The 22,138-nt window shown below is 39.3% G+C and overlaps 1 protein-coding gene across 2 annotated transcripts in view; it reads right to left on the reverse strand.

The window, feature by feature from the left end:
• MXRA5 (matrix remodeling associated 5) overlaps positions 1 to 22,138 on the reverse strand; it is an 85,302-nt gene that overhangs the window by 8,554 nt on the left and 54,610 nt on the right. For both annotated transcript variants that reach the window (XM_044284047.1, XM_044284048.1), the window contains exons 2-5: positions 16,617 to 16,827; positions 13,714 to 13,843; positions 8,136 to 8,526; positions 1,493 to 6,364 (exon numbers count right to left, since the gene is read on the reverse strand). In XM_044284047.1, the coding sequence (XP_044139982.1) occupies positions 1,493 to 6,364; positions 8,136 to 8,526; positions 13,714 to 13,843; positions 16,617 to 16,827 (5,604 nt within the window). The remainder of the gene's footprint in view (positions 1 to 1,492; positions 6,365 to 8,135; positions 8,527 to 13,713; positions 13,844 to 16,616; positions 16,828 to 22,138) is intronic.

Raw genomic sequence — 22,138 nt, forward strand, 5'->3', positions numbered from 1 at the left:
CAAGGTAATGTCATCACGTCAGCTTGCGTGAGAATTGACGCATTTTTTCAATCAAGATGGCTGTGACGGCCTCTCCGCGATCAAATAGATGAGGTTAGCATGAATTGTTTTGTTTTTTATTGCAATTTCAAGAAAAAATGATTTGTTACCACGAAGCGCCAAGAAATTTGGATTTGTGGCAAATCTAATTTTTCCTGAAATTCCGATTGAATTCCACTTTGTTAACTTTGATACTCAACACTAGGCACTATCTATATTTAAAAGGTATATAATATATTATTTGTAAAAAAAAAAAATCATGCATTTCACACTGGCAGCCTAATAATAGGCTGACAATTTATATTCTGTAGAGATCACGGGCAACGTTATAGTAACAGATTAGTAAGATTAGTAACAGTCAATTATTAGTGATAAGCGGCAGTGGCTATATTCAAATTTACGATATTTCATGAATATGTTGTACAATATTCATCATATATTAGCGAAATATTCGAATATTCATTCTCAACACTATCAATTATGGACACAGCCCATATACTACTCACCTCTCCACAAATACAGATCCCATCTAGAAAACTGTCTCACAGAAATTAAATACATGATTATGGAGGCAGCCATCCTGCCTGAGGTGCTGTTAAAAGCATTTAGAGATATGCTTTACAGCAGCCACATGGACCATAGACACAATAGACAGTAGATGCCCATTGTGTCTATGGTGCAGGTGACTGCTATAAAACATATCTCTAAATGCTGTTAGCAGCACAGGCAAAATTTCAGTCCCCATAATCATGTAGAGAAAATTAATAAGTAAAAATGAAAGGGATCGTCCGCGTTTAGAGCTGAATCGCTATCTTCACCATTCCAGCCCCCCTGATATAGGCATCGGAGCATTTTAGGGCATTTTTAGGAGATCCGGTGATGTCCCGGGCTCTCCATAGGGATTTCTAGGCAGAGGCTTCCGCCCAGGAGTGAGTCCGGTGATGTCACCAGCACTAATGGGTGGGCTTTAGCGCTGCCTTAGCCTGTAAATGGCATCATCAGCAAAACTGCTGGGTGGAAGCCTCCGCCTAGTCGTGTCCTAAAGTAAACAAAAAGCCCTTGCCCTGCACTATATAGCGCAGGGCAAGGGAGAACATCGAAGCATGAAATGCTCCTCTGCTTATGTCAGGGGGGGCCACAGGAGTGAAGATGGGGAAATGTCTGGGTTCACCCCTTCAAGTTGATACATTCCCTTTAAGTTTCATTAAATCTATCTTCAACAACTTCTGCTAATAGTTCAAAAGAAAGCATTCACTACTAATGAAAGGGCTGCAGAGACGTTCTGAGAACTGTTCCCATAGGCCATGGTTGGCTCAGTAGAAATTGTGTTAAATATTACAAAGAAGCGCATTTCCTTTTCTTTTTTGCATATGGCATATTCTATGCAAACAGAGTGGTGTACTTTTGTTCTATTTTGTGTTATAAACTGATCGAAAAATCTTTTAGGTATTACCTGTAGCAAGTTTTGTCCAAGTAATTGAAGGTTTAGGTTCTCCAGTAGTTTCACATGGTAAAACAGCATCCATCCCAAATGGCAGGGATACAAACTGGTAGCCAGTGGTCACAATTTTGGGTTTGCTTTCTTGGTATTTGTTGATTAGTGGAGGTTCCCGTGTCGATTCTACTTTATTTGTCGTAAGATGAGGTCTTTGATTAAGATTAAAGTAATGCCACAATGGATGGATATTTGAACTGGCCTGAGTAGTGCGACTCTGAACAAAGTGAGCAGGGGTAGTAGTAGATGTTGTTGTAGTAAAAGTTTGAGTAACTAACTGAGCTAGGGAAGTGGTGGTTTTTACAGCACTTGACGTTGACGCGGTTGTCCAGACTTTATTTTTTGGACTGGCTGGGGCTAAAATAGTTGGAGGAATAGGCTTAGATGTCACAGTAAACTGAAAAAGCCTTGTTCTGTTAAAACGATATGGGATCCTTGGGTTGATGTAATATGGATTAACATTATTAGGGATACGTATTGAGGAACCTTTATTATCAGTTATAAAGTTATTTCCATATGGTCTATAATGGGGTGTAATTCGTTGACCGTGTGTAAACTTATTAGGTGTTGCTGGTCTTGGTCTGTATAATGGAATAACTGTAGTAGTGGTGGTTGTAGGAATAGTTGTTGGCACGTGTGGGGTATATACTTTCTTCTCCTGGATGTTTTGTACTGTATGGGCAGTATAAGCTGTTATTTCTGGTTTATTGGTTATTGCAATTGGCTGATTAGTAACGTAGTAGCGCAGAGGTCCATGGGTTCCAATATGAGGTGGTCTTACATTTCCTCTGACTGGATTATGGTATGGTGGAACTATTCCATGATGGTAGTTGTTCACTATTCGGGGTTGATGACGATATTTTGGGTTATAAGGGAGGCTGTTGTTTAATTTTGAGCTATAGGTGTCTTTAATCTGTTCTTGTTTAGACTGTATATATACTTTATTTTGATTAGAAGAATATATATCAAGCTCATTTATCCTTGATGAAAGGGTACTTTTTTGCAATAATTTAGTACCTTGTGTAGTTGCAACTGGATTTAGAACTTCTTGGTATTTGGTTTTAGGAACTGAAGGTTGGATTGGTAAATGCTGTGTGCCCGGAGAAGTCAAGTAGACATGTGGGGTAGAGATAAAAATAGTTTTTGTCACTGGATGAGCTGTCACATACTTGCTAGGATTGAGTGTTACATTCTGCTTATATGGGTGGTTATCAGTTGCTTTATTTAAGTGGAAATTGTGAATTGTTCTTTGGTTATTTTTGTCTTCAGTGATAGCGATGGTGTTTTTTTGAGTTGTTTGGTGTACCGTTGTTGACTGCTTATATGCATCTTTTTGGGTATAAGTTGCATATTTAATGGGACTGTAAGTTGTAGTACTATGGGTGGCTAATGTTGGAGGTTCTTCTGTAAAAAGCACTGAAGGTGATTGTCTTACTAAACCAGGTCTATATTCTGTAAGTTCTATTTCAGTATCTTCTGAAATATCAGCTTTATCTTTTGGAAGTTTCCAATTTTGATTTGGATTGGTTTTGGGTGATTCTGTTGTGGTTCTCTGTGTATTCAGGACACCCATAGTCTGAATGTTATTCTTTTGCAGATCTACTGCATCATCGATTGATTTTAATGTATATACTTCTTCGGTTTCTGTCTCTGCCACTGTAACCGGGGGACCAAGTGGTACTTCCACCAATGTGGATGGTGCTTTTGTTGTATGTAACACTTCTGCTGTAGGGGCAATAAATGTAGTCTGCTTATGCTTTTCTAAAGATGGAAACACTGCACGATAAGTTGACTGAATATGTGTTGGTTGTGTAGTTACCCTAGGCTGATGCACAATATTATCTTGATTTGACAAAACTCTTATGATCTTTTCTTCTTCAGATATTGGTATTTTCTGAGTTACTAAATTTAAATAACTTTGTACAGGGGACACTGTAGGATTAATATGGTCTTGGCGGTGCCGGAATCTGTTTGGTCGGAACTTTCGTCTGCCATTTTTTCTTCTCTTAGGGTACTGAAGGTAGGCATTTGTTGGAAAGGGAGTTGTAGTTGGTGATTGAGTAGAAATTGGCATAGTTGTAGTAGTTGTTTTTGGGATTGTTACAAAAGTGTGTGGACTTGTGGTAATCCATAAATGGTGATCTGCTTCTCTTGAGGTTTCTGGACCATTTTCACCACTTAAATGAATGATATCACTTTTTGTAAATACTTCTTCTCTTGTGTGCATATATTTCTCAGAATATATATCTTCAAAAGAACCTTTTACAAGAGACTCAGTGACAACTGGAACTGATATCATTACTGCAAAACCAGTGCTAGTCTCGGGAGAAAGTGATGATGTAGAAGTAAATTCAGTTGATTTAGTTATCATATCATCAATCACTTTAAGGACTATTTGCTTATCTTCAGGAATATATTCCGTTGGAGATGTAGAAGATATGCCAGTGTTCACATGTAAATTAGCATTATCACCGTTATTGTAAATTTCTGGGGTAGCAGGATATTTATAAGTTGAAACTTCTACTGTAGCATGTTGTGTTGTATCAAAGCTAGGTAGAGCAGCAATCCCATCATCTTCTGTATCATCTGTTTCAGTATTAGGTATAGTTGTAATAGTTTCAATTGGCGTTAAAGTAGGGTCTTCATCAGTAAGGTTTTCTTGTTGTTCTGGAATGTAATCCGTTTGATCTGTTTCAGTTTCAATGTCAGTTGTTGGATTGACACTTTCAATATCTGTATCATCTTCTGTAGAAGCTTTAAAATCTTCATCACCTGTAGAATAAATGGAATCTTCTATATCTAGATTTTCAATGGTTGACATTACAGAGTTTGTTGCATTTAATGTATTAAATAAAAAAGATGAATCTGTTGTCTCTGCCTCTTGAATCTCCTCTATAAATGGAATTTCACTATAATCATCTGCTTCTTCCTTAGTTACTACCAGAATGTTGTCATCTACTTGTGTTGTTAGGTCTTGATATTGTGTTATGGTCACTTTAGGTGAAGATGTCATGTGTAATACATCATCATCTGCTGATGCTTCCTCTATACTACTTGCTACTTCTGTAATCTTGTACAGAGGTTCAGATATCAAAGAGGGAGTTGTGTCTTCATGTTTATAGGATGGGAGGGTTACAACTCTTGGGGTGGTTAGTAGTGGAACATCAGTCGTTTTTAGAATATTTCTCCCTCTCACCTTAGCCAATATAGTGGCCCATTTCTTGGGATCAATCTTCTTATTACCCCCTATTATTCTTCGCCTTGATTCAAATTTTCTTCGCCCTTCTGCTATGTTACTATCCTCATCTTTCTCTGTCTTTTTCCATGAAGTATTTTTCTTCCTGTCTTTTCTATTATTTTTACCTTGTCCTCGAAAACTTTTATCTTTTCCAGATGTTATTCTGTCTTGAACATTGTGTTTGTCTGTTTCTTCTTGTAAATCCCTCTCACCAGATCCCCTATCATCATCTACCACATCGTATTTGGGCTTTGAAGAAACTTTTACCAGAGGACGTTTTTTAATTATTGTTACTCTATTTAGCTGCTCAGAGTACTTTCTTAGTATTGCTACCTGTACACTGTAATGATCTTCTCCATATTGATTGAGAGCTATGCACCTATAAAGGCCACTATCGGTCAGCTTAGGAATTGGAATTAGCAAGGACCCATCATTTAACAAGTATACACCTGTTTTATTTGTGCTTGAATTAAGAATATTACTGTTTGGTAAAATCCAATTCACTTCAGCATTGGGATTTGCCTCTGCACTGCATGGTAGAGTTACAGACTCTCCAATAGTTTTAGTAACTACTTTAATGTTACTTTCAGACACCTCATTCGATGAAGGCTGCACCACCACCCTTACAGCCAAGGTGTCAACCTCATGCTTTACTTGTGCAATACAGTGATAGACTCCAGCATCTTGGAAATCTGATTGTTCTATTGTCAACTGTCCATTAGCAGATATAGAATATCTACCATCTTCATTATTGTATGGGGCTTTTAATTTTGTACCATCTGGGAAACTCCATTCTATGGTATGCATTTCGGAAGACTTTACTTGGCAGGTCATTTGGAGAACACTTCCCTTAATGACGCTATATGATGTTTTGGTGTTTTCATCCTTATTAATCATGACCCAATTACTCTTAGGATACTGAATATCTTTAGTGTGAATTGATTGAGAGAGCTGTGTAGAGAAAGACAGGGTAACTTTCTTCGCTGTGCTCATTTTTCTATTTAGCTGAATCTTGATGACTGGTTGCATCACCCATTCAGGTTCTGCGGTTATGACAGCTCGAACTCCGGTGTAATAATATGAATCATGATCCAGATTCTGCTTATATCTGTAAGTTTCTTTAGAGCTATCTGTAAAGAGCAGTTCTCGTTCTAACTGCACAGGCACCTCACTATAATAGGCTATTAGCTTCCATAGCTTTTCATAGTTCTCCCGGGTCATGGAACATTCAAAATCTAAAGCAAAGGTTGCATTAACATCAATTTCTTCTTGATGAAGTTGGTTCCACTGAATTTTGCTGTAGTCTTCACTTTTCTTCATGTGACAGTCCAAATTAACTTTGTTTCCATGCTCATCAGTCATATTTAGAATTATCTGCCCAAGAAAATCTTTATTTAATTGCGGATCAGTATCATCATCTTCAGAGTTCATATCACTGCTGTTTGTCCTTAGTGGTGAGGAAATAATAGGCCGAGAACAGGACATATCTTTCAAACTCTGAATTTCTTGGTTTTGTAGATGTCTTGGACTCGAACACATTGCACATAACTGTCCGTTTTCATATGATTTGTCTTTCTTGCATTTTAGGACACCTGCAAGTATATGAAACAAAATGCTTTCAATATAAAGCCAATTTTTTTTTTTACAATATTTATAACATTGACAGACTAAGAACAATAAAGACTTGATAGTGAGGTACATTGCCATTCTCAGAACCTAAATCTCTTCATCCAACACCAACCTCCACAATCTACATGCACTCAAATGTGCTTGAAATCTGTGGCTGTATAGATACAAGCTGGTGACTAGCCAATCCTCCAGTTCAAGAAAGAAAACATTCATATTAACTGGAGTTTGGTACAAACACTTATATGGTAACCTCAATTTCCTCTTTCAGCTGCATTTCCACGAATATTCAGGTTCCTCCTCTGCCATTTTCTGCTTTTCAGATTACCTGATGCACACTGTGCATTTGGTAGTCCAAGACACGCCCTGCCCTCGGATTGGCTAGCATTGCTCATGTGCGCAGTGCTGGCCAATCCAAGATCAACAAGAAGGTTTTAGCATTATCAATGGTACAGTATGCATCAGGTAGTCAGAGAAGCGGGGTGGCCATCTTGGCAGGCAGAGGATCCCTGGAATTGGCAGATCTACAACATAAACATGAGTGTTTTGTTCATTTGCCCACTAATGGGAATGTATTTTCCTGAACTGGAGGATCATTATAATATGTACACTACTATTTATTTAAAAGGGACACTTCCATCAGAAAGCAGTCATTTTATAAACTAATAGTCATAGAAAACATAAAAAAAAATGGTTGGCTGTTTTTAATTTTCCTTTCAACAGTACTATGCCTCTGGAAGTTAAATACAAACTATTGTCCTTCTGTAGCAAATATGATAAGACCTCCTATATAGACAGCTTATTTATTGTCAGTTTACTGCTGCTGTGAGGGGAAGATGTTATGCTCATAATAATAGCATGTGTATAATTGGGATAACAATATGGCTGCCTTAATAGACCTAAAAAATAATATCCACCCATTTTTTTATACAAAGATTAAGATTAAAGATTACATAGAATATCCACATGTAGGTTGTTAATATGCTATGTAAAAAAAAATAAAGAAGATGAAGATAGTTGAATCATTGTACAAAACAAGTACTTCTACCTTTTGGTATTAGCTCTCGTTCCTCATGTTAATTGTAAGTTGTAATTGTAAGTTCTCGGGCACAGGACCCTCATATCTGCTTTTGTATTTACAAGTACCCTCTGAATAGTAAAGTGCTGGGAAATATTTTGTATAAGTATATTTTATTATCACTATTATTATTCTTAAAGAGGTTGTCCAGGATAAGAAAAATATGTCTGCTTTCTTCCTAAAACAGGACCACACCTGTCCATAGGTTGTGTGTGCAACTGAGCTCCATTGAAGGATGAAGGTGTGCTGCCATACCACACACAACCTGTAGACAGGAATGGTGCTATTTTTGGAAGAAAGTGTCCATGTTTCTCTTATCCTGGACAACCCCTTATCAGGCTCCTTCTAGACATAATAAGTGGGTAAAGTTCTGCTTTTGAATCAGAAAACGCCTAATGTTAATGACCTTAGATGACTGCAGTTGCATTTAGTAGCAAGTATAGGACATGTCCTTCCATGTGCTTCTACATCCATGAAGCCTCTCTGCAAAAGATTGGACATGTCCTATACTTTGCCACAACATGCAGACCATGGATCCATTGAACTAAATTGGTCCACATGGGGATTTGGTGTGCATATGGCCAGTATCTGCGTTTTGTGGATCCAATGTTTGAATACTACAAACACTTATGGATATATTTATGTCTGAAAGGACTTACCATTGGACTGTTTATCCCATTCGAGTAACCAATTCAATTGACAATCACAGGTCCAAGGGTTTCCATGAAGATATATGTTCTCTAGTAATGGCATTGTTTGGATCATGCCAGCAGGGAGAGTCTGAATCAAGTTGTCTGATAAGTAAAGATGCTTCAAAGTAGATTGTCTGAAGTAGCCCAAAAAATTAAAAGTGCAGAATGTGTTGGCATGGAGTTGCCGAAGTGAGTTCCCTTCTAAATGGAGTAGTCTTAAGGCAGTTAATCCACTAAAAGCATTGGGATGTATATATTCAACTTTATTGTGGTCAACATGTAACCTGGTTAAACTAGAAAGTCCATGAAATGTGTGACTGGTGATCACTTTCAGCTTGTTGTAGCTCATTTTGAAAACCTTTAAAAAATAAGAAAAAAATATGTAGATTAATAAATTCAATCACAATATTAACCAGAATTAAAGGGAATCTGTCACCTATTTTGAGCCTATAATACAGTTAACATAGCAATGTGCAATAAAGTACCTTCATTCCTGCATGTGTCCTCTTTCTTTTATTCAACTTTTCATTCAGATGAAAAAGTGATTTTTCTGATGTGCAAATTAAGTCTCAAGGTGCCCAGAGGGGCGTTATTACTATCTCTAGTGCCCAGTAACGCCCCCCCTTGGCCTCCAAAATCCTGCGCCTGTACCATACTCCTGCTCCTGAGGGCAACAGCCTCAATAGTATCACTGGGCATGCGCCGAGCCCAGTGACGTAATCAGAGCGCTCTTGCCCTCTGGAGCAGGAGTATCGTACAGGCGCAGGCACTCAGCGATACTGTGCCTGACTGGGATTTCGGAGGCCAAGAGAGGAGGAAGCAAGGACAGTGCAGTGAATAAATTAAATGACGTAGTGGAGGGGGCGGCGCCGTTCGGCAAGGATGTAGGAGTACATTTATTTTTTAGGAGGCGTGCTGGGCTTGGAAGAAAGGCGGGCTAGGCACTGTAGGGGGGAGTTACTGGGCACTAGAGCAGAGTAATAACGCCCCTCTGGGAACTTTGAGACTTCATTTGCATATCAGAAAAATCGCTTTTTCATCTGAATGAGAAGTTGAATAAAAGAAAGAGGACGCATGCAGGAAGGAAGGTACTTTATTGCACATTGCTATGTTAACGGTTTTCTATGGTCAAAATAGGTGACAGATTCCCTTTAAATAATTAAGCCGTGTTCACATTTGCAACTCTCACTGACAGTAGGTTCTGTTAGGGACTGTCGTGGTTTCCATTATTTTGGCAGCACCAATAGTGCTGCATGCTGCCAACTATTGCATCACCAGGAAGGTGAACACAAAGATTGGCACTCCAGGTTAAAATATTCAATACTTCTTTAGTTCAGATAAAAATTTGTGGTCACTATAGGGCAGCTTACAAATTTCAAATAGCAGTTCCCAGAAACATTATGCCATAAAAGAGGACCTTTCACTGGATTTTAATAATTGAGATAATTACCTGTACTTGCGGGGTACTGATGCTGCCACCCTGCCTGTTTTGTTAAAATAGCGCTCCTACGCCGTGCTGTGCCTCCCGGTATTTTCCCCGCTCAGTATGCTAATACTGAACAATGGAGCAATGGGGAGGAGATACAGTCTTTCTCTGTGGGCGTCTCCTTCTCCCCTGTCCAATCACATCAGAGAGCATCACAGCCAGGGAGAAAAACCTCCCTGGCCCCATAATGGCAGGTGAACCTGAAAAACCTTCAGGTCATATTTGCAGCCAGCAAACACTTACTAGAAGTACACATATAGTCCCACAACATGGACAGTAATATATATTTTAATCAGGGGCCATTTTTATGCATCTTAAAGGGAAACTCTCAAAAATGTGCCCTGCTGGAGCCTAGAAAAATTGTATTTCCTATCTGTTTGATGTATACAAATGTGTAGCACTCCATGTTTTTGCTTTTTTTGTATCCTCCAGAGTCCATTAAAAAAATGCATACGTTAACCGATATGCCCCACTAGTACTTGACCTGTATTTTGTGGAAGCTGATATATCGCAGCACTCAATCAGTTGCTAGTTGAAGCTGGTATATCAACCTCAAGCAGTAATTTTGTGGACGCAGGTATATGGAAAACCTCTATCACTATTTTGTGGAAGCTGATATATGGCAGGCCTCAATCAGTTGTTAGTTGAAGCTGGTATATCAGCCTCAAGCATTAATTTTGTGGAAGTAGGTATATGGGAAACCTCTATTACTATTTTGTGGAAGCTGATATATGGCAGGCCTCAATCAGTTGTTAGTTGAAGCTGGTATATCACCCTCAAGCAGTCATTTTGTGGACGCAGGTATATGGAAAACCTCTACCACTATTTTGTGGAAGCTGATATATGGCAGGCCTCAATCAGTTGTTAGTTGAAGCTGGTATATCACCCTCAAGCAGTAATTTTGTGGATGCAGGTATATGGAAAACCTCTATCACTATTTTGTGGAAGCTGATAGATCTCAGCCCTCAATCAGTATTTTCTGGAAGCATGCAAATGCACTATAATATACTTTCTATGTTAGAAACTATATTATAAGTATATCACTCACTTCTGTGTATCACACCTATTGATAGCACAACATTGCCTGTCCTTAAAAGGACTTTTGTGGCCCTATTAGCTAGCATTTAGTGTCCCTAATTTCATAACAGGCTGTCCCTGCTCCAAAATACAACCTCTCCCTACACTGGCAAAACACATAATGTACAATGGCTGCCAGATCTGGTTCTGTTATAGAGTTGGGGTTGTGTCCATGTGCTGAAACGTCTCAATTGGCTGTCCTGTCCCACCTGATGGATGTGTCATGGCGCAATGCAAAAGAATATGGCACGCACGGACATCGCCATATGTTCGCATGTTCGGCAGATAGCGAATGCGCAAGTTTGCCGCGAACCGACCACCGGGCGAACCGCAAGGCCATCACTACTTATAATGCTTAATTTCTCTTGTCGTGGTCCAGGTTGAAGTTAAAGAGCCTCTGTCAGCATGATCAACCCTTGTATATCAGTAACACTGCCTGGTAGGGTTTATCATGCTGATTCAAACAAATTCATAGTTAGGTTTCTAAGTAGCAGTGTTTCCGAGATATGAACATTTTTGTTATTGTGCAAATTAGCCATTTCGAGCACCAAGAGGTGGATTTTAGCTGTAGAACACTCCTATTCTAACATTAATCTCCTCTGGGTACTCCCTGCTCCCCTTTAAATGACAGGGCTCGACATCTCATCTAGCCCTGTATTCTCATGCCTCCGCAACCCATCCCAACAGTGTATCACCTGACACCTAGCTATGGACCCCCATTAGTCTCAGCATACACCACTAATATCGTCAATATTTAAATACTTCATGAGCTACTCCAAAGAAAACATTGGTGACATAGTGGTCTTATAATTTTAATATAACAAGAAGTAATTGGTGGTCCAGTGGCTTTGCAGGAATAACAAGAGCACAGCTTCTGGGAGGACTGCAGGGTAAGTATGCTCTCCTCCCTTAGCGGGAAAGCTTAGAGAAGAAGAGCATTACAACAACAGTGCTCCAAGTCGTCTTGCCTACCCCTTGGTGCTCGAAAGAGCTCTTATGAATAGCAAAAAAAGTGTTTGTATCTTGGGAATGTTGTTACTAAGAAACCTCAACAAGGTATGCTAACAGAGGCCCTTTAAATATAAAATATTTGTAAGTTTTCTATGCAGAATTGTCACTGGGACAATGACAGTATTTCTCCCTACATAAAATAAAATCACACGAAAAGACATTGGGCCAGATTTATCATGACTCTGACAGCTCACTCCACTTTAACATATGGCTAAAGTCAGTTTTAGCCAAGTCAGATTTATGATCGGCCCTTTAAGACTGTAATAAATGTGGTTTGACGGTAGCAGTTTATCTGTCAGTAAGCAGCTTTACAAAAGTCGCACATCTTTACGAAAAAGTCGCATGTTCTATTAAAAAGTCTCATAGGATAAGCATGGTCCTCACTGGAGTGAAACTGCGACTTTTTTGCGACTTTTTAAATAGTCCCAATAGTAAATCTGTCTAGAGATTCATTTACATAAGAAAACACGCCCACTTTCAGAAAACTGGAGAGCATAGTGCAGAGCAGAAAAAAGTCGTAAATTTGTGCGCAGTTTTAGCGTTTAGGACTTTTTGGGGGACTTTTTCACTCCATTATTCTGACCTGAGCTAATGATAAATCTGGCCCATTGTCTGTAGGCACCATTGCTCTACATGTAGGGTATATGTCATTATCTTTTTATCTTATGTGCCAACACATTGTGCAGCGCTGTACAGAGATGTCAGTCCCTTTCCGCAGTAAAGTCCATAATATAGTAAAGATTGCACATTATCCTCTATCTACAAGATAGGGAATAACTAACTGATCGCTGGTGGTACAACTGCTGGGACCTCCAATGATCCAGAGAACAAGGGTTCCCCCGATCCGATAATGTGGTAGGTCAGGCCAGGGGCGTAGCTGAAGGCTCATGGGCCCTGGTGCAAGAGTTCAGCTTGGGCCCCCCTTCTCTCAGTGCTTTGTGGCCAGGGGCAGGGGAGCACATACTTGGTGCTGCCTGAGGCAAAAATTTAAACGACCCCCCCCACCTCCCCATGCCAAATTCTTGATTTACCCCTTTCCTCCAGCCAGAGGTGTAACTTGACCAGCAGGCACTTTCTATAATACCAGTGTCTTCTTATGTGGCACCAGGATCTTTGGGCCCCATCAGGCTCCTGGGCCCGGTAGCGACTGCTACCTCTGCACCCCCTATAGCTACGCCCCTGGGTCAGGCTCTATGGGACTGCCGGAGATAGTTTAGTACAGTGCTCAGCTATTTCCAGATATTCCATAGAGAAGGAATGGGGTGGCACAGCCATTGCTTGTCTTGCTGCTCCATCAGACTGAGGGCTTGTTCACACGACCGTATGTCTTTTTCAGTGTTTTGTGGGCCGTTTTTCCCGGAGCCGATTTTCCTTCTTTTTTTTTTGTAGTGTTTCCGGTTCCATTCCGTTTTTCTGTATGGCATATACAGTATACAGTAATTACATTGTAAAATTTGGGCATAACATTTTCAATAGAAGGTTCCGCAAAAACGGAACAGATATGGAAGACATACGGAGTACATTCCGTATGTGTTCCTTTTATTTGCGGACCCATTGACTTGAATTGAGCCACAGAACGTGATTTGCGGGCAATAATGGGACATGTTCTATCTTTCAACGGAAGGGAAAAACGGAAATACGGAAATGGAATGCATATGGAGTACATTCCGTATTTTTTGCGGAACCATTGAAATGAATGGTTCTGTATACGGAATGCAAAAAACGTTTGCGTGAACGAGCCCTGAGTGAACCTCGGACCACAGCAATCAGTTATTCACTATCCCGTGGATAATGGATCATTTACAAAATTGGCACAACCCCTTTAATAAGTTTGTAAAGTGTGGAAGGAAACAAAAGTACCTAAAGAAAATCCACACAAACACGAAAACATATGCAAACTCCATGCAGATGTTGCCCTTGGAATGAGGAAAAACATAATTTATACTGTATATATTGGACATTATATATCACCTGGAGGGAACTCAAGTCTTTGAACGCTCCATTAGGAATATTTTGTATATCATTGCTGTGTGTCAAAAGCATCTCTAGTTTGGATAATCCAGAAAACGCATGTTCAGGAATGGACTGGATGCTGTTAAACCTGAAAACAAACAACCGTTTGATCAGTAAATGAGAATATTCTCTATGGATGGGAATATCAGTCATTCATCTCCTCTCATCTACTTAGACCCCACTTGTTACTGGCACATGATTGGGGGCATCTATGGGGGCACTTATTGCAGGCACATGATCGGGGGGCATCTATGGGGGAACTTGTTACTGGCACATGATTGGGGGCATCTATGGGGGCACTTGTTACTGGCACATTATTGGGGGGCATCTAATGGGCACATCTTACTGGCACATTATTGGGGGCACTGTGGGGGGCACTTGTTACTGGCAAATGATTGGGGGCATCTATGGGGGCACCTGTTACTGGCACATGATTGCGGGGGCATCTATGGGGCACTTGTTATTGGAAGATGATTGGGGGCATCTATGGGGGTACTTGTTACTGGCACATGATTGGGGGGACATATATGGGGATACTTGTTACTGGCTCAACTGGGGGCATTAAAAGAAAATATTTTTTGCACTGGCACATTATAAGGAGAATTAGAATTATTACTACTGGGGGTCATTATGATGGGCTTTATTACTACTGGGGGTCTATGAGGAACATTATTACTAGTATGGGCACTATGGGAGCATTATTACTTCCGGGGCAAAGTGGGTACTTGTTGGGGGCACTGTAGGAGCACTATTACTACCATGTGTGCTCTAGCAGACAATTATTCCTATTGGTAGGACTTTTGGGAGCACTATTACTGTGGGGGCGCAGTATCAGCTTACCACAATTATTTTTGGGAGATGTTATGTTTACACTATTAGTGTCAGGGGCACTATTTGCTATGCACAGTTATTATAGGGCATTGTGTGCCAATAATTATTGAAGGGCACTATCTGCATGGTACTACTATTATCAGGGGGTTTATCTGTTTCTGCAGTATAGTATTGGGGAGCACAACAGCACAGTATTGGGGGTGGTAGGATGATTTGTCCAGAAGATGGGAGGATGATGGAAAAGTAGTAAATTTGGGTTTTGTTTGTCAAACTGCAGAGATGAGAAATGGCTGAATGGCTGAAAAATTGTGGTCTGGTCTGAATGTCTGAAAGGAGAAGATGAGGAAAGAAAACATCTACATCAAAGAGACATCAGTGGATATAAGAGGTATGTGGAGCTGTATTACCCTGTATGTAGGGGTAGATAGAGGGGTTAGTAGTACAGTACTATCAGCACATAGTAAAAAAAAAAAAAGTAATCTGCAAAATACTATATATTTGTGTCTTTTTTTTCTCTATATTAAGGGACACTATAGTCACCAGAACCACAACAGCTAAACGTAGTAGTTCTGGTGTCTATAGCATGTTTCTACAAGCTTTTTAATGTAAACACTGCCATTTCAATAAAAAAGGCAGTATTTACATTACTGCCAAGGAACACCTCTAGTGGCCACTCATCATTATTAAAGTTTACTATTCTATGAGGTGTGTGAATTTTATTTTTTGTGTATGTGTTGTGGTGGAGGGCGTGATTACATGCTATGGTGTGTGAAGGCGGGATCCAGGGGGCCCAAGTAAATTCTTGCCCAAGGTCCAATCAATATTAAAGACAGTAGTAGCTTGCACCATTTCTTTCCACTTTTATGTGACTCATATACAGACACCATCTGTGTGCAGTCCATGGAAAAAAAAAATTGGGGGGGTTTCTTTTTTTACGTGGACGATTTTCAGCTCACTTATCTGAAAGAACACCAAGGAAAATATTTAAAGGGAATCTGTTCTCATCTGTTCAGTAGTAATCCAAGTGAACTGATACATTTATTATGGTCTTAGATTTAAATGTTTCTGTCCCCGTGCAGACCAGTGCCTCTGCTGCAGAGAAATGATTTATTTTCCGATGAGCTGTTTGGTGCAACAAGGACATCACCTTTGCACCTCATTGTACCAAAAGCTCAGCTCCATATTATGGATTGCTCCACCCCTCCAGCTGTGAGTGACAGGGCCATGCTGGGAATGTAATCTCACCTGGCCTTGTGTTCTTGCACATGCATCAACGTTTCCGGAATCGGCGCATGCACAGTAATGACTACTTCTGCCCAGGAAACATCAGGCCTGTACTGCACGTGTGTAGATTCCCGAGGCACCGTTTCATGCACAAGAATAGTGATGGTCAGTTCGCAGTGTTCGCCAATGAACACATGCAATCTGCCATCTTTATTCCCAAGTCCGGCGATGCAGAGAGGAATAAAGATGGCAGATCGCATGTGTTCGTCGGCGAACACTGCAAACTGGCCATAACTGCACAAGAACACAAGGCCAGGTGAGATAATATTGCCGGCGTGGCCCTGTCACTAACAGCCGGTGGGAGGCAAACCATAATATGAAATAGAGTTTCTGGCGTGACGAGGTGCAATGGTGATGCCCTCGTTGCACCAAACAGTTCATTAGCATATCATAAATGACATGAATTCTGTGCAACGTAAGCACTGCTCTACGCAGGTACAAAAATGTTTGAGTAAGGAGACATTACTGAGTCTACCAGTTCACTTGGTTTACTGCTCAGGTACGTGGTGGCAGATTCTCTTTGAAGACATTATTGTTAATGAAGCTAAGAAGCAATTACAGCAGGTAACATTTAACAATTCAGTGCTCATAATGAAGCATGACAGATGCAGGTGAAATGTCTGTATACCATGCATTGTGAGTACAGAAGCTTGTAGTTCTTAGCAGGGAATTAAGTGGTGATTTTCATAGGCACAAATTGTCATATAAATGTTATACTTGAATACAATATAAGTGCTGATACAAACCCTAAATTTATTCTTTCCACAAGCTTTGGAATCCTTGTTGGTACTTTCACTAGAGATCGGAAAGTGCAGTGAACTTCAGAGCTGACATAGCAGGCACATGGTTGAGGACAGGAAAAGGCCTTGTGTGGAAACCTCAAAGATACGATAATTAACGGAAACAACCATAAATGTATCCCATGGTACATTCTGGTTACTGTCTTCATTTTAGCTCCTGTAGATATAAAACAACAAAAACAGGTCACTTCTGGTAAAAAAACAAAACTTACATAAGAAGTTCAACCAAGATTAAAAAATGCTGAGTGCACAAGTTGATGCCCCATGGGACCTGATATTAGGGATATTGGGCAAATCCAATGTAAACGTAAAAAAAAATAAAAAATAAAAAAACTATCTACGAAATCTCCATTAGCAATAAGAAGACTGCAAACATTATATTGTCTCAAACATTATATTGAGAGTTACAGAATTGTTTGTAGATTGATGAATGTAAAAATGTCTCCCATTTCAGCTCCTCGTCTGCCGCCAAAGTTCAAGAACGGCAATACTGTTTACCATGAGTAAATGGCCATCTCCTACAGATGGGTCTACCTTTACATTTCATCAAATTCATCGAGTCCAAATTCTCACAACACAAATTTGATATTATATTGCAACTAGTGTTGAGCGAATCAAAGTTTACAAAGTGGAATTCGATCCGAATTTCAGGAAAAATCTAATACGCCGCAAAGCCGAATTTCCTCATGCTTTGTGGTAATCAGGGATGAGTGAACTTCTGTTTTCAAGTTTGGGTTATCTGAGAATTCTGTTATGGATTCTGCTATGGTCTGTGGTAGCGGAAATCATAATGCAATTCTTAGATAATCCGAACTTTGTACGCCGAACTATAAAACAGAAGTTCGCTCATCCTTAGTGGTGACGAATCGATTTTCCCTGAAATGGTGGTAAAAATGAGAAAAAAATCATACTTTCCTCATCCATTTGAGCGCGAAGAGGCCGCCATGACCATCTTGCTTGAAGATCCCATGTGAAAACTCTTCTGCACTGACATATGATGTCACCACGCCGGCCGATGTGATGACCTCATTACACTCCTGCTGAGTTTTTGCACTGGATTTTCAAGCAAGATGGCTGCGGCGGCCTCTTAGTGATCAAATGGATGAGGTAAGTACAATTTAAGGTTTTTATTTTTATTAGAAAAAACTTAAATATGGATCTTAGATGCCATGATCAGCGATGAACACACTTTCTGAGGAGTTCAAAGATGAAGGGGGGGGGGGGGGCACAGTTGCCGATCCCTGTCATTACATCTGCTAGTTACAAAGAAATGCGCTTCGTGATGGACAAAACTGGCTTTTTAATCCCACACATTCAGGGATGTAACTTCTTGTGTATGACAACAAGTGTACCTGTCACTTTTGACATGTCCTAGAAAGTAGGAGTCTGGATGCCAAATGGGCAGTAAATCTCAGTTTCTACATTATTGGTTTCTCAAAGTCTGAATGAATGTAGGATTCTGATGCAAAAATTCCATATACAGTTAACTATTACATCAACTGTTCTACCATGCAGATATTGAAGAGCAATATCATACTTGTCAAGTTGAAAACTCCTATTTTATGTAATTTGTCATTATGACAATATTCTATGGAAATCTTTGCCCAAAAGAAAAGATAAATATGACGATAATCACAGAACAACATTGCCCATAGGGTAAAACACATGAGAGAACAATAAGCTGTGAGTTCTGAAAGGCAACACCACTTATGAGTCATGGCAATTATCGCTGTTTGAAAAAGAAATTAACGGACCATCCTCTATTAAGATATTAAGTCTTATTATTATGACATGAGGTTGATTGAGTTGGATCATAGTTTTACAATAGAAAAAAAAAAGTTCTTGACAATAAAATAGTGAGAGAAGTTTTCCGAAATGTAGACAAATCACAGAATGACTGTCATCCCCGTCCCATGGACACAACATCACCACAGCATGCTATGGTGGCCACAGACATGTCAATGGTTGACATCTGGAAACCTATGTCACTATAGGATTAGACCAGATAAAGAATTTTACACATCACTTTGAATTTTAAGGACTCAACAGAGAAAGCAAAACCTTTTAAAGGGGTGGTCTCACTCTGACAACTGTTAGGTTAGTGATTGGTCAATCACTATAGGGGCAGCTTGTGAAACTCTGTGAAAACTGCTGTTCGAAAGGCTTTCAGAATATGCATCCAATAGGCCATACCTGTCCTCTCCTAGAAGTGTAATATTACATGCCAGCCATTCAGGGGGATGGTCAACCATGTTATAATACGTGGTCTGACTGCTCCAGAGAAAGAACCTCCACTCTAGCTAAAAAAGCAGGATCCCGGGCATGGTAATCAAAACTGAGATGATAGCACATGAAATTCATTTCTTCTGATCTTGATATTTGAGATTTTGAATAAAATTATTAGAAAAGTTCTAATCATATTTTCAATAATCATGCACTTTACAATGGATTAAATGGGTTTTTCAAAGAGAGACATGGCTTATCCTTAAGATATGTCCTAAAATTGTGATAGGGTTCCACCTTTGAGTGATCAAACTATTGAGCAAATAAGTGTCCCATGATCCCTGTTTAGTTGTATGGCCTCCAAAGAGAAGAGGAAGAAAGGGAGAGGGGTTCAAAACTCAGGTACAAGAGATATTATAGATTCAGTGGTCTAAAGTTGTATCCAAATGTCTGCTAACTTATTGTACTTCTAGTACTAACTCACTTCCACTATTCTTAAACCTCTGCTCACTAGTAATATCTTCAGGTTTAAAACTCTAGTATTGCATACAACTAGGGATGAAGAGGTTGTAGCTGCCATTGGACCCTGGTGCATAAGGGGGTTAAAGGCTACTCTGCCACATACGAAGACATCAGTATTATAAATGCCATATATCAGGTGAGGAGCCCTGTTGAAGATTTTGCATTGAGGCCTTGGAGACTCTAATACTTAGGTTCACATCTGTGTTGAGCTTTCCATTTTTCCTGTTCGGTCAGAAGAACAGAAAAAAAATGGATCCATTATTTTGAGCATCAGTTGTGCTCATTTTGAATCAGTTTTTGTCTGTTCCGTCAGACATCAGTTTTTTTTTTGACAGGAGATAAAGTTCTGCGTGCAGGTCTTTTTTTTATTTTTCTGTTCTTCTGATGGATCAGAAGAATGAAAAGCTTAACGCACATGGGAACACAGCCTTACATGCTATTCATATTTTGCATAATACAACTTCATATAATTAATAGGGATGAGTGAACCAGAACTGCAAGGTTCTGGTTTGTACCGAACTTTGCAAGTTTGGGTACCAGGACCTGAACCTGGACTTTTTCACTGAAGTCCAGGTTCAGGTTCGGGAGAGTGCAGTGACATCATCGGGAACATGGCTGGTCCTTTGTCAGGTCCTGCTGAAAAAAGACAGTAGACACTGCGTTAACGCGATCAAGTGAATGAGGTTAAGTTTTAACCCCTAAATGCCCATATTCTTTTGCATTCTTTCTTAAGAATGCTATTATTTTCCGATATAACCATGTTATAACAGAAAATTATAAAGTTAAGTTCAGGTCCCCATTGACTTTAATGGGGTTCGGGGTCAAGTTTGTTTCCCGAACCCAAACTTTGACATGAAGTTCAGCCGAACCCGGCAAACCCGAACTTCCATGGGTTTGCTTATCCCTAATAATCACGTGAATGGACAAGTTGCAGAATCAACACACTCATCTGAGACCACATACTGCTTTTATGAATATATCCATAGACACAGAATCAGAGGTACATGTACAAATGCATGGAAAAAAGTTTTGAATGATGGCTGTATGCATTTATGTCACAGGATTGGAATGTCAAATGAGGATAATAGGATCCTGCTGTCATATTAAAGCTGATGCTTGTCTTCTACATAAGTACACCGATGGAATGGAGCCATTTACTGTGACATTTAGTAATAATGTCCTCTGCCTCCAACATATTTTGGAAATGCAATCCCTATTAATATGTGATCTTTATTGACATGATATTATTCATGACGAACTGTTGCCGGGAGACAATTATGAAAAGTAAATTGGCCAAAATATTGTATTTACACGAGGTAATAGATCCCTTGGTAGAACACAATATCATATTAACCCCTTCATGACGGCCATACGGCTATATACAGTACGTGCTATTTGCACATATCCCGTGCAGATAGCACATATATAAACGTCATGGCAGCTCTTTTTTATGTCACCTTACATCACAAAAATTGCAACACCAAGCAATCAAAAAGGTGTATATCCCCCAAAATAATACCAATTAAACTGTCACCTCATACTGCAAAAAATGAGACTCTACCTCAGTCAAAAAATAAAAAAAAGCTATGGAGACACTAAAACATCATTTTTTTTTGTTTCAAAAATGCTATTATTGTGTAAAACTTAAATAAATAAGAAAAAGTATAAATATTAGGTATTGCCACATCCGTAACAATCTGCTCTATAAAAATGTCACATGACCTAACCCCTCAGGTGAATGCTATAAAAATTAATAAATAAAAACTGTACCAAAACAACCAATTTTTTGGTCACCTTGACTAAAGTGTAATAATGAATTATATAAAAATCATACTGTATGTACCCAAAAATGGTACCAATAAAATCGTCAACTCTTCCTTCAAAAAACAAGCTCCTGCACAAGACGATCGGCAGAAAAATAAAAAAATAGGTTGTTCAGAAAATGGAGACACAAAAACATATATATATTTTTTAATGCTTTATTATGTAAAACTGAAACAAAGAAAGTAGATATATTTGATATCATTGATTCCGTAAGAACATGCTCTATAAAAATACCACATGATCTACCTTTTCAGATGAATGTTGTAAATAAAAAACTGTGCCAAAACAGCAATTTTTGGGTTACCTTGCCCCACAAAAAACATAATATAGAGCTATTAAAAATCATGTGTACCCCAAAAAAGTACCAATAAAACTGGCACCTTATGCCCTAGTTTCCAAAATGGGGTCACTTTTTGGGAGTTTCTACTGTTAGGGTGCATATAGGGGGCTTCAAATGGGACATGGCATCTAAAAACCAGTCCAGCAAAATCTACCTTCCAAAAACCATATAGCGTTCCTTTTTTTCTGCGCCCTGCCTCGTGCCCTTATATAAGTTTACGACCAGATGTGGGGTGTTTATGTAAACCGCATAATCAGGGTAATAAATATTGAGTTTTGTTAATTAACTGTTAAAATGTTTTGCCATTTTCCTTTAATTCCTGTGGAACACCTAAAGGGTTAAAAAAAGTTAGTAAAATCAGTTTTGAGCAATTTGAGGGGTGTAGTTTCTGCAATGGGGTCATTTATGTGGGGGGGGGGGGGGGGTTCCACTATGTATGCCCCACAAAGTAACTTCAGACCTAAACTTATCTTTAAAAGTGGGTTTTGAAAATTTTGTTAAAAATTTTAAGAATTGCTTCTAAAATTCTAAGCCTTCTAACGTCCTAAAAAATGAAAAT

Source organism: Bufo gargarizans, chromosome 3 (genome assembly GCF_014858855.1).
Source record: "Bufo gargarizans isolate SCDJY-AF-19 chromosome 3, ASM1485885v1, whole genome shotgun sequence".
Taxonomy (NCBI): Eukaryota; Metazoa; Chordata; class Amphibia; order Anura; family Bufonidae; genus Bufo; species Bufo gargarizans.